General features: G+C 35.5%; 1 protein-coding gene across 2 annotated transcripts in view; it reads right to left on the minus strand.

The window, feature by feature from the left end:
* The window catches only part of p4ha1a (prolyl 4-hydroxylase, alpha polypeptide I a), a 28,232-nt gene that overhangs the window by 8,414 nt on the left and 6,719 nt on the right, over positions 1 to 13,099 (minus strand). The window contains exons 4-14 of one of the 2 annotated variants that reach the window (XM_016244765.1): positions 12,259 to 12,410; positions 11,269 to 11,406; positions 10,935 to 11,186; positions 10,121 to 10,314; positions 9,391 to 9,567; positions 5,388 to 5,458; positions 4,299 to 4,398; positions 3,816 to 3,869; positions 3,649 to 3,714; positions 3,486 to 3,554; positions 3,101 to 3,197 (exon numbers count right to left, since the gene is read on the minus strand). In XM_016244765.1, the coding sequence (XP_016100251.1) occupies positions 3,101 to 3,197; positions 3,486 to 3,554; positions 3,649 to 3,714; positions 3,816 to 3,869; positions 4,299 to 4,398; positions 5,388 to 5,458; positions 9,391 to 9,567; positions 10,121 to 10,314; positions 10,935 to 11,186; positions 11,269 to 11,406; positions 12,259 to 12,410 (1,370 nt within the window). Of the gene's footprint in view, positions 1 to 3,100; positions 3,198 to 3,485; positions 3,555 to 3,648; positions 3,715 to 3,815; positions 3,870 to 4,298; positions 4,399 to 5,387; positions 5,459 to 7,070; positions 7,142 to 9,390; positions 9,568 to 10,120; positions 10,315 to 10,934; positions 11,187 to 11,268; positions 11,407 to 12,258; positions 12,411 to 13,099 lie in introns of both variants that reach the window. The other variant, XM_016244763.1, reaches the window with a different exon arrangement.

Consider the following 13,099-nt stretch of genomic DNA (forward strand, 5'->3'; position numbering starts at 1 on the left):
AGGGAAAGATGAATGCGGCCAGGTACAGGGATATCCTGGACGAAAACTTTCTCCAGAGTGCTCAGGACCTCAGACTGGGCCGAAGGTTTATCTTCCAACAAGACAATGACCCTAAGCACACAGCTAAAATAATGAAGGAGTGGCTTCACAACAACTCTGTGACTGTTCTTGAATGGCCCAGCCAGAGCCCTGACTTAAACCCAATTGAGCATCTCTGGAGAGACCTAAAAATGGCTGTCCACCAACGTTTACCATCCAACCTGACAGAACTGGAGAGGATCTGCAAGGAGGAATGGCAGAGGATTCCCAAATCCAGGTGTGAAAAACTTGTTGCATCTTTCCCAAAAAGACTCATGGCTGTATTAGATCAAAAGGGTGCTTCTACTAAATACTGAGCAAAGGGTCTGAATACTTAGGACCATGTGATATTTCAGTTTTTCTTTTTTAATAAATCTGCAAAAATGTCAACAATTCTGTGTTTTTCTGTCAATATGGGGTGCTGTGTGTACATTAATGAGGAAAAAAAATTAACTTAAATGATTTTAGCAAATGGCTGCAATATAACAAAGAGTGAAAAATTTAAGGGGCTCTGAATACTTTCCGTACCCACTGTATATGTATAGAATCTATACTTAATACACGTGTTAATTATATCTATCTATAGATAAATAGATAGATATAATTAACACAGTGAAGACTAATTAATTTACACATTGTATGTAGCGTTTCTTATTTATTGTAGTTTTTGTCCTATTGCTTGCAATTAGTTTCTTATCCTTATTTCATCAGTTTATTTATCTTCAGTGAGCTTGAGGTTTTGTTTTTTTTGCCTCTTTTTAAGGTTTGTATTCGTTTGATATTGACATTGGTGACAAGGATTATGAAAATTACTAATTAATTTACACATTGTATGTAGCGTTTCTTATTTATTGTAGTTTTTGTCCTATTGCTTGCAATTAGTTTCTTATCCTTATTTCATCAGTTTATTTATCTTCAGTGAGCTTGAGGTTTTGTTTTTTTTGCCTCTTTTTAAGGTTTGTATTCGTTTGATATTGACATTGGTGACAAGGATTATGAAAATTCTATGGTATCAAAGATTTTAATATCATAAAAACCTTTAAAAAATCGTGATATATATCGTTATTGTGATATAAATTTTTGTCATACCGGGATATAAAATTTTGGTCACCCCTTTAGTTGACTATTTTAGATGACAAATCTAACACAATATAGTAACAAAAAACTTTAATTTAAATTATGGATTATGCCATCTAAAATGTGGTTATATGCAAGGAAATGTTTAGGAAATGCCAATTATTGCAATAATAAATAGTAAAAAATGGTGTGATTTCATTGTTGTTAAAATCAGTATATACACATTAGGAGGAACACGTACAAAGAATTTTTTTATATAGAAATACCTAAATTACTAAAATAAGTATGATACACTCAGAGCATTAAGAAAATCTCCTATTAAAGGCACAATATGTAAGATTTTTTTATTAAAATATCCAAAAACCACTAGAATAGTGTTATATATTTTGCTGACTTGAGTACTTACATTATCCCAAATGTTTCGAAGAATGTTTAAATCCAGAGAAATAAGCAATTTTAACTAGTGACACGGACCGTGTCCATAGTGTCATTGTGTCGCCTGCCAGTGACGTCATAACCCCTCAATAGGGATGTAACGATTAACCGCGAGCCGGTTGAAAATCGATTCAAATTTGTGTCAATTCAAATCAGTTGAGATGCTAAACAAATTAAATTAGGGGTAGGCGTTTATATGAATTTATGTCTGAGGGGAACTTACTGTCTTTAGAAAAGTTTACGTGGTGTTTTTTTTCTTTTCATCTTGCCTCTTTATAATGCATATTAAAGTTCATAAGTGCAGCGCTGCTTTGTTTACAGCAGAAACCAAGGAACCGCTTTAAGCGCCACCTTCTGGCAGAGAGTGAATCTGCGTCTCATTCAGATCGTCTGCTGTTTCTGTTTCATGCAGATATTTTTATGCATAGTTTCACAAAACTGAAGTCAAACCATTCTGTTTTTTCTTCAAATTTCGAAATTATACAATCTAATTTAGATTAAAAACTGCTCATGTTGCATGCATGCAGCATCTTTGTTTGGATCATGATTAAAATGCAGTGGTTGCCTCTAATTTTAAATGGAAAGAGCACAGAAAAAGTCTTATTTTGTTTATATGAAGAGATTTATTTTATTTGTGTTACTTATTTGATTTGGGGCTTGCTTTTAAAATTCTATTTAGTTTTGTTATTTACATTTACACTAATTTAAATTTTGTCATTTAGCAGACACTTTTATCCAAAGCGACTAACAAATGAGGACCATAGAACCAATTAAAACCAACAAAAGAGCAATAATATGCAAGTGCTATATTAGTATATTATTATAGTGATATATTTAAATTTCACTAAGAAACGTGCAGCATTTTATCCAAGGCCAAGCAATAATAAAAGGACACATTTCATTTATAATTTGTCTTAAATCTCAATTTGTTAAAAAAATCGTGAATCGAATCGTGAAATCAAAATCGTGAATCGAATCAAATCGTGAGTTGAGTGAATCGTTACATCCCTACCCCTCGTTTTGTTTTGTAGAAAACATGGAAACACCAAAGACGCTTTAATATGCTGTGCGTTTTAATAGACCGGTGACGACCGCACAGAGTAGCATTATAACAGAACTTTCAAATGTATCTAGTATGATAAAACAGCGCTGCTTTTTTCCCCCACATACGCACGACCGGAAGGAGCGGAGGCGGTCGACTGTGGCATAATAAAAGCTCCGCTGCTTTCGAGCCGTGTGTCGCGCTCGTTTCGCTTCGACGGCTTTCAGCCTCACCCTGCTTCATTCTACTACGTTAATAAATCATTAACTCATCCATGAACATGATTTCTGCCCGAGTCCCATCGGATTGCATCGGCTGTGGGGATGAAGACGACAACTCCCATGATTCCACACTCAGTCACTGCGTCATCAAACTACTCCTTTGTCTCTTTGTTTATTTTGAATGCGCGCTCTCCAGCGGCGAAAATTACATATTGTGCCTTTAATACACTTTGTCTGAGACACTCACCCCACTTGTTACCCAGCAGTACTGGACAAGCTGCGTGTCTCGTGCTGTAATCTCCCTCTCCACTGGAAAACAGATTATACCAGAATACTGCTGTACCCTGAACACAGACACCAAAGAATGAAGTGACAATTATTAATTGAAAAGTCAGCTGTGTCATTCAGTTTACATGTGAATATGATTCTTTCCACAGTAAGTACTAATTTTAAAATTATGCGAAAGTGTATTTCATCACAAGGGCTTGTAAAATATTAATAATTTTGGCATCAGATTTCTAGCAAAAATAATTATATTGTGGTATATATGGTTTCTGTAAATAAAATGACTCATAGAATGATATAACATTTTTATAAAACCTTATTCCATCAAACATATAAACAAACAGCACCTTCATTGGCTTTACTACAGCTCCAACTTCTGGAAAGACTGTGGCACCCCCTGCTGTTACATCACTCATCTGCAACAAAGCCAATGTTTTACAGGAAATTTTATACGAAGTGATGAGAGAGCAGAAGAGCCAATCCTGACAGGACAGATCAAATCCTACTTACATAGAAGAGCCAGGTTGCTATTCGATTCCCTGTGCCCAGCGCTTTAAAGGCATCTGGTTCATCTTTCTGGTGGAAAAACGTTAAAATGATCCATGATGAATAACTTGCATGTGACCAAACTGCATACTCGATTTAACAGGGTAACGATTAAAAAGCTTTGTATTTACCCGTCCAAAGTCAAAGTGGGGCTCATATTGTCCACCAACACCGTAATTCGCCACCTAAGAATAAAGTATAAATTGTAAAAAAAAAAATTGAACCAAACTTTTTTCAGTCTCATGCATTAAAAGCCTCATGAACCTTACCTGTAGTTCTTCTGCTGTTTTGACATCGAGGCCTGTGATGTCTTCTATGCGCTGGTTTATGCGATCCACAACCGGATGCTCGTAGGCCGCCAACCATGCACTGAGAGAAGAGACAATAATAAAATAAACTTCATATTCAAACTGAGAACTATTTGAATCAGTATAACATTTTATAATCTTTCAAAACAGAACAAATCCAGCTGCAGAATTAGTGTTCAGCAATAAAGTAAATATTGTCCACCAACACCGTAATTCGCCACCTAAGAATAAAGTATAAATTGTAAAAAAAAAAAATTGAACCAAACTTTTTTCAGTCTCATGCATTAAAAGCCTCATGAACCTTACCTGTAGTTCTTCTGCTGTTTTGACATTGAGGCCTGTGATGTCTTCTATGCGCTGGTTTATGCGATCCACAACCGGATGCTCGTAGGCCGCCAACCATGCACTGAGAGAAGAGACAATAATAAAATAAACTTCATATTCAAACTGAGAACTATTTGAATCAGTATAACATTTTATAATCTTTCAAAACAGAACAAATCCAGCTGCAGAATTAGTGTTCAGCAATAAAGTAAAGCAATGTTTAGTATGTGATTGAAATTTTAGTCCTGTTAGTCAGCAGCATTCAGGTAACAAAGACCTAGATTTAGATAGACTGAGCCCCGTGCGAAACTCTGCCACCGCCAAGCAGGTCAAAATTGCCCATCCTTTAAATTAGGTTTATGAGATACTGTATATTCATGAACTTGTGAATCGGTCTGTGAGTTTACAAAGGCAGCATGACCTTAGTACTAGTAACCTGACATGTAGAATTTTCTATAATGAGAGGCACCCATGCAGTCCACAGTATCATTTCAGAGGTTATGCAAATATTGCGAGTGTTCTCCAATTTTACAACAGCACGTGAAAGCATCTTCATTTTTTAATATGAGCTCCTCACAAAGCAACAGAGGTGTTTGTTATGCGATAATAATAATGTAAAACATAGGCAAAATGAGTATTTTTTTAAGGACAGAATATCATGATTTTGTGCAACAACTTTACTAAAATGTTATAAAATAATTTATTTAAGGTTCAAATATAACATTAAAACAATACAAACATTAAAAAATATAAAATATATTTAAAAATTAAATATTTAAAAATATATAAAATACATGCTCGATTAATATATGTATGTATTTATGTAAAGACATCTCCTGACCCCTGAAGTGTGATTTAATAGTTTCTAAGAAAATTAAACTCTCTCAGTAACTCATTTACTTACTCTTATGTTGTTCCAAACCTGTATGCATTTGTTTTTTGTCTGAAGAATACCAAACTGATATTTGAATATCTGTTTCATAGACTGAGGTCAAAAAAGAGGATTCTGAGTAAAGAAGGAAAGGGGAAGCAGACAGATGTGACCTCTGCCCTTTATCTTTGACCCCTTACCTCTTGGAGACTCTGTACTGGGCGGTGGTGAGTTTGCCAGTTTGAGGGTCATGCACGGTGGCGCGCCTGAGCTATAGAACCAGCACAGAGAAAAAGAGAAGATATAGAAACGAGAGAGGTGAAAGGTGCTGTCACTATATGCTGTTGATACACAGCTTATACTGAACTACACCAGCTGTGGACTTGGACTGCATGGGTGGTGTATATGTAACCATAGACTGTATGTAACATGGCACGTTGCTTCTGCCTGGGTCGAATTGCTGCAGTTATAATCTATAGGACTATGGCGTTCACTGATTATGTACCCCTTGTGTGTAAAGAAGCAGTAGAAAAGCAACATTCCCAAGAATGCCAAAACAAACAGGGATATCTATTTATTATGCATGGTATAAACGGGTATATATGGGCTGGTGGCTAGCATGTACTGTGCAATACAGTAGAATTATATCAAATTATAAATGTATTAATAATAATAAAAAAAAATTACATACATATATATATATATATATATATATATATATACTGTATATGTATGTGTGTGTGTGCATGCACTGGTTTGGGTGGTCTATGAGGACATGAGGACATATAATGCATTGGTATGACATAGGTATTACAATATGAAGTCGTTTATGAGGACACTACCTGTGTCCCCGTAATTCAAAAGGCTTAAAAAACATACTAAATGGTGTTTTTTTGAAAATCTAAAAATGCACAAAGTTTCCTGTGAGGGGTAGGTTTAGGTGTAGGGTTTGTGTAGGGCAGGGGTAGGCAAGTTCGGTCCTAGAGAGCCGCAGTCCTGCAGAGTTCAGCTCCAACCCTGAAAAATAACTCACCTGCCTATAGCCTTAGTAATCCTGAAGACATTGATTAGCTTGTTCAGGTGTGTCTGATTAGGGATGGAGCTGAACTCTGCAGGACTGCGGCTCTCTAGGACCGAACTTGCCTACCCTGGTGTAGGGCGATAGAAAATACATTTTGTACAGTATAAAAACAATTACGCGTATGGAGAGTCCCCGTAAACAACCAATACCAACATGTGTGTGTGTGTGTGTGTAAACTACCAGTCAAAAGTTTGGAATAATAAATAATAAAAGTTCTGCAAAAATACAGTAAAAACTGTAATATAAACAATATAAAAGAACCGTTTTCTGTTTTAATACATTTTTAAAAGTAATTTAGTCTTGCGATGGTCTAGTCTTCAGTGACACATGAACCTTCAGAAATCATTCTTATATGCGGATTTGATGCTCAGAAACATTTATTATTATTATTATTATCAATGTTTAAAAACAGTTTTTGCTGCTTAATATTTTTATGGAAACCAAATCAGTATATTAGAAAGCTCATGTGACACTGTAGACTGGAATAATGGCTGCTAAAAATTCAGCTTTGGCATCAGAGGAATACATTTTAAAATGTATTCAAATAGAAAACAGTTCTTTTAATTTGCAATATTATTTTACAGTATTACTGTTTTACTGTATTTGTAATCAAATGAATGCAGGTAAGCATAAGAGACGTCTTTCAAAAACATTAAAAAAAATAGGATTATTCCAAACGTTTGACTTTGGTCATAATATGCATGTGATATAAATCCCTTTTGCCTGAGCTCTTGTTGCTTTTCCAGCATGCAGCAGAGGGAAATGGTGGGTTGGAAGTGCTACAGACCAAATGGAGCCTTACCTTTTACTGATGCGATACTGGGCAGTCTCTAGAACACCAGTAACGGGGTTGGAGATGGTGGCTCGGCGCAGCTGTTGAGCCAACCGGCCAAGAGTACACAAGTTACACAGCAGCTGTAGTCTCAATGACCGACTACAGACCAACACGCTCTTTCTGTTTTCTAAAGAACTTCTAACTTTATATGAGCCCTTGATTACATTGGGGCAGCACATGCAAAGCATGCAATGACTGTGGCAACTTTAACATTTGAAAAGATACTATGGCAAAGTTATTGCTTTCCTTATTCAAACAGTTTTTTGTTTTTTCATGAATATATGGTTGACCTGAAGAATGAAAGCTATATCATACACTTGGAAAATGATGAGCTATATCACTGTTTATCGACACTAGGGGTGTAACAATACACTTAGCTCACGAGATACTTGGTTCACTAGAACGAGACAATTTTTTAATACTATTTTTAAGACATTTTCAATGACAAAATATTTGTCTTTTAATTACAAAAAGTAAAACAATGCAGTTGTATTTTGAAATATTGTAACTAATCTAGGGCTGTAACTAATGATTATTTTGGTAATCAAGTAATCTACTGATTATTTTGACTATTGAGTAATGATATTTTTTTAGTAACAAATAGACCTAAGTGAAAACCAGGCTTTAGTATGACTATTTATATTTAAACTAACGATGAGGCAATAATAATTGGCTCAAATAAAGTATCAAAACCAAGTAATTACATGGTTTTATGGTTTTACTGGTAAATTACCATTAAGAGATCATGTGTGAACAGGACCTTTTAAAAAATCCCGGTAAATTTGTTCTGGCATTCATATCGTTCATATGGAGATTACATGATTACTCTGAGCTGTTTACAAAGCTCCGCTGCTTTTTAATTAGTTTTCTATGTAAATACGCACTAGATGGACATCTCTGAACATTGCGCCTCGCAGCTTTTTCAACGTGTCGCGGTTCTCCATTCATCAGGGCTCTGCATGGATACATATCTCTGCAATTGGATACTATTATGCGCGTCTCATGTTTATAAGAGCAAAAAATTCTGATTGGCTAGTAATGTTAGTTTGGTAGAGAGTGAAAACTGTGCTCCTCTCATACCATTGGTAGGCGAACTCATGGACTCAAAAGTGAATTTTTTTTTTTTAATGTAGGATTATTTTTTTCCGCAGCCAAACGCAGCACGCTGGAGATCCGGCACTGTGCCAGAGAACTTTAAGCCCTGATTAAATTATTGCAAAATGAAATAATAAGCTACTTTTTTAAATATGAAACTACAACTTCCAGTAGGTGGAAGCAAGTAACTCTTAATCAGTGAGTTGCTCGGTCACGCAGCGGTTTGGAGCAAAATTGAATTTTGTGTCTGAAAGTTACTCAGTAAATTGTTTATTTTACATTTGCGATCATGCAGATATTCGGAAAAACAGGACTCTTGTTTGTGTGATAGGCTAACTCCTATATCATAGGCATGTTATAAAAACAGAAGCTCATTAAATGGCTGTTTTTATTTTTTTATAAATAATTTTGATGATATTTCTGCCCCACTATGTGTGATGGCAGTGAGATGGGAGAGAGTGCACAAAACTCTTCAGATTGCATAATTTAGTGGAACATTAATATAATATAGAATCATCCTCTGTAAAGAAATGAGGCGTGAACATATGAGAATTTATCATTATGTTTCTAAATGCGCACTCTTTTGGGCTAAAGGCTTAATGCAGCTGTTTAAAGTAGCCACGTGAAGACAAATTTATCAGCGCAGGTTGTACTTTCACATATGTGACCCTGGACCACAAAAACAGTCTTAAGTCGCTGGGGTATATTTGTAGCAATAGCCAAAAATACATTGGATGGGTCAAAATTATAGATTTTTCTTTTATGCCAAAAATCATTATGATATTAAGTAAAGATAATGTTCCATGAAGATATTTTTGTAAATGTCCTACTGTAAATATATTAAAACTTATTTCTTGATTAGTAATATGCATGGCTAAGAACTTCATTTGGACAACTTTAAAGGCGATTTTCTCAATATTTTGATTTATTTGCACCCTCAGATTCCAGATTTTCAAATAGTTGTATCCTAAATATTGTCCTATCCTAGCAAACCATGCATAAATGGAAAGCTTATTTATTCAGCTTTCAGATGATGTATAAATCTCAATTTCGAAAAATCCACTGAAATTACTGGACTAACCAAACCAATTAACTAGAAGTTTGGCCATTTATATATATATATATATATATACACACACACACACACACACACATATATATAAATATATAATGTGTATAATGTTGAACTCACCCTTGGTTTGGCCAACTCCTTGACCTTCTCCATTTCTTTTTCTGTTATAATATCATGGTAACGGATGATACGTGGACGGTCCCATTCATCCTCTTGTTTCACCGGGCCGATCATGTAAATAGGATGTCTGTTATTGTCATAGTAACGGCAGAACAAACGGCTCTGTCTGCGAGGGGTCTGTAAGGGTGAGATTATATATATATATCAGCTATTTAATTTATTCTTGTGCAAGACAAATAAATGGTTGGTATTTCATGTTCTTTCACAGCATTACTAGTTAGTTTCAATGTGATGAAGCAGCTAGGCACTGTCATGAAAATACTGATTCACTGACTCCCTAAAGCTGTGTGTCATCCTCTCTAATTGTAGCATTTGAGTTTTTATGGCTTTTGTGGGCAGTATGCCAGCTTTGATGGACTGAATGGATAAAAATAGAGCTTTGTGTTATGGCCGTATTACCACCATGGGTGTGCATAAATAATTAAAAGTCCTGTCTTTAATAATTAATTACCTCATATACAGAAATCACTACTTTATAAATAAGTCAAGTTACATCAATGCAAAGTAAAAAAACAGCAGAAACGGCTAAATTAGGTGGCTGTGGATATAGAGCTGCACTGATATATTAAAAATGACTCACATCAGCTAATGCATCAGCATTTCGTGCTTAATATGACATTCCAGTGAATATTTATATAACTGCAGTATTTAACAGTATTTTATTATTCACCATTCTGACTCCTTGTCCTCTACATAGCTGCTCATATTTCCTCTTTTCAGGGAAATATTCCCCTTTCCCAACCGTCCTTTCCTGTTCTTTCTTGCTCTCTTCCTTGGCACTCGGCTCCTTCTCATCCTTCTTCTGTTTGGCTAGCTGGTAGTCAAAATACTTTAGGTTCCCAAGTGCTCGCTGGTGCTCAGGATCTTTACAGCAGAGATAAACGTGTTAAACATTTTGCAATAGTTTGGAGAACTGCTGAATGTCTCAAATGTTAATTTGACATTCACAGGTCAATTTCACAGGTCATGATACGATATTCTGGACTCCTTTCTTCAATGGCATGTGAAAATGCACAATTCATGTGCACTGGAAAAAAAACTGACATTGCAGTAATTCATTTTTCTGTGATATATATTGCAATATGAAAAAATACAGGAATTTTCACCAGATTATTTGAATAGATAAATTTAGAATGAAACATTATAGAATTAGTGCGATGATTTTTTTGAGGAGTGTGTCAGTATAGAAAAATACAGAAACTTACATTTTGACTCTGTAGATTGTGTGTGTGTGTGTGTTTGTGAAATCCTTTTAGGACTGCAAGATTGGGGAAAAAATGAGGGTGTTCATACTTGGGTTTACACAGCTTGCTGTCAAATAAAAATATGCACTGCCGGTGTGTAAATGCCACACTTGAAACCAGTGAAGCATATATTTATTTAATTAAATCACAGCCTCCACAATTTGACAATCGCACTAAGACGCGATATGGAGTTCAGCTTTAGTGTAAATATTATATTATAGTTTTATAGAGCAGACTAACCCACACTCAGCAGTCTCTTGGTTTGTTCCAGAGCTCTCTCCAGCTCCCCCTGCTGGTAGACTGAGTAGCTGAGGTAGTCCAGCACGGTAACAATGTCAACACTGGTTTCTTCTCCTTCATCCAGTTGCTTGAGTGCCTGGGCCATCCATAACTCTGTGTGGTAGTAGTCTGCTTCAGAGTAAGCTACTTTTCCCAGCTCAAAACAATCCTCTACCGTCAGGGTGCTTTTAAACGGCGAGCTTGTAGTAACACCTATAAGATGCAATGAGATGTCATACAAATGCAGAAAAGGTATATCTGAAGTATGTTTGGACAGAGGCAAGGTCACACTCACCAGGCAGGTCTCCAGAGGAGATGGTCTGTGTGTCCAGTTGATAGGTGTCCTGCAGTCGGAGAAGAGCTTTGGCTGCACCAGTCTGGTCTTCATCATTAGGGAAATACTGACGCTGAATGGTCAGGTTTGAGATAAAGCCTAGAAGAAAATTTGGTTATCTTTTCATAAGAAAAAAAAACATTTACAGTTTACAATCACTGCAGTATGTTACATGGTTCGTGTTTACATTAGAGTACAAAATTATTTCCCCCTTTTGTATTGATGGTAATGAAATTGAAAGACCAACATGTGTAGGTGACAACTCATCATTTTGACAGCATCTCATTTTGTAAAATTTGGAATATATTTTAATGTGGTATTATGGAAGAAATGTGGAAACTTCTGTATTGTTATGTGTTGAACTTGAATTTGGCTTTTTTTTTAAGTGACCTAAGTACTGAGAAATATGAAAAATTTGTCATGATGTTTGTCTTGTATCATTTCAAACTTTTTGGACTTTTCCATACAACAAAAATTTACAGTAACCTGAATTGTCAAGCACCAAAAGATACAAAGCAATGACTGTAATGTTGGCTTGACAAAGCCTTGTCTGAAATTTTTAAGTAGTTTAAAAGCTTTGAAAAAAAATGTCAAAGAAAGGCCAATAAAAACACAAAACAGGCCATATTAAACCACTGTAGACCACCTAGAAACTACATCAAGTAATTCAGAGTCCATTATCAGAACCACCGCCACACCACTCCACCCAGAAAATCAGAAATCAGAAAATGTTAGAACATTAAGAACAGTAAAGAATGTTTCAAGGCTTTGCTTGAATGTTTTTAACATGTTGCTTGGTGTTGTTAGCAAGTTGTAATATTTTCAGTATTTCTGAGTTTTCCAGTTGTGTCACCTAATATTGATATTTTAAGATAAATATTTCATAACAAGTTGTCAGTTGTAAATGCTGAATGAAAAGACGTTAATGAGTTGAATTACAGTGATACTAACCGTCAGACATGTCCTTGAGCACAAGGTCTTCCACTTCACCCCACTCTGTGTTTAGTCTCTTCATGAGTTTAAAGGCGTTGACAGGGTGACCCAAAAACCCCTCTGGGTCCTGCGTGGCTGTGGCTGTTAAAGCATCCAGCTTCTTAGCCCACCTGACAACACACACACACACAGTGTCAGAGCGGCTTAGTTGTCATTTCAATCACATACAGCTTGTACAGAGTAAAACGAAATGTTACTCCAGGATCATGATGCTACATGAAACAATGCCACACTACAAGACATAAAAAATAAAAATAAAATGGCTCATTAATTGTCTGATGACAGTTTATCACTGGCTTGTGTTGTGAGATAAGCAATCTGTGCTCTCTAAAATGTTCACATCTAGTATCCCCATTAGATCATAAACAGCTAAATTATGTACTTTAAAAAAGTACCTACGTGAATATGTGATATGGTTGTGAAACCATATCACATATTCAATGACAGCTCAGTGAAATGCAGTTAACAGTCATTATACAAAAATATTTGGCCTCTCAAGTGAATCAAGCTCAGAGAGCTATGTAACAGTTTATAATCTAAATAAATTTTTTTCTCTTTTACGTCGTGTGAAGAAATAGGCGTAATGGTTTATATACTGTACAAACAGTATAATTTATCGCCCTACACCAATCCTACACCTAGACCTACCCCTCACAGAAAGCTCAAAAAAACACATTCTGTATGATTTATAAGCTTGTTTCCCCATGGGGAATATATATATATATATATATATATATATATATATATATATATATATATATATATATATATATATATATATATATATATAGACATACAG

This window comes from Sinocyclocheilus grahami, unplaced genomic scaffold (genome assembly GCF_001515645.1).
Source record: "Sinocyclocheilus grahami isolate Dianchi unplaced genomic scaffold, SAMN03320097.WGS_v1.1 scaffold733.1, whole genome shotgun sequence".
In the NCBI taxonomy this organism is placed as follows: domain Eukaryota; kingdom Metazoa; phylum Chordata; class Actinopteri; order Cypriniformes; family Cyprinidae; genus Sinocyclocheilus; species Sinocyclocheilus grahami.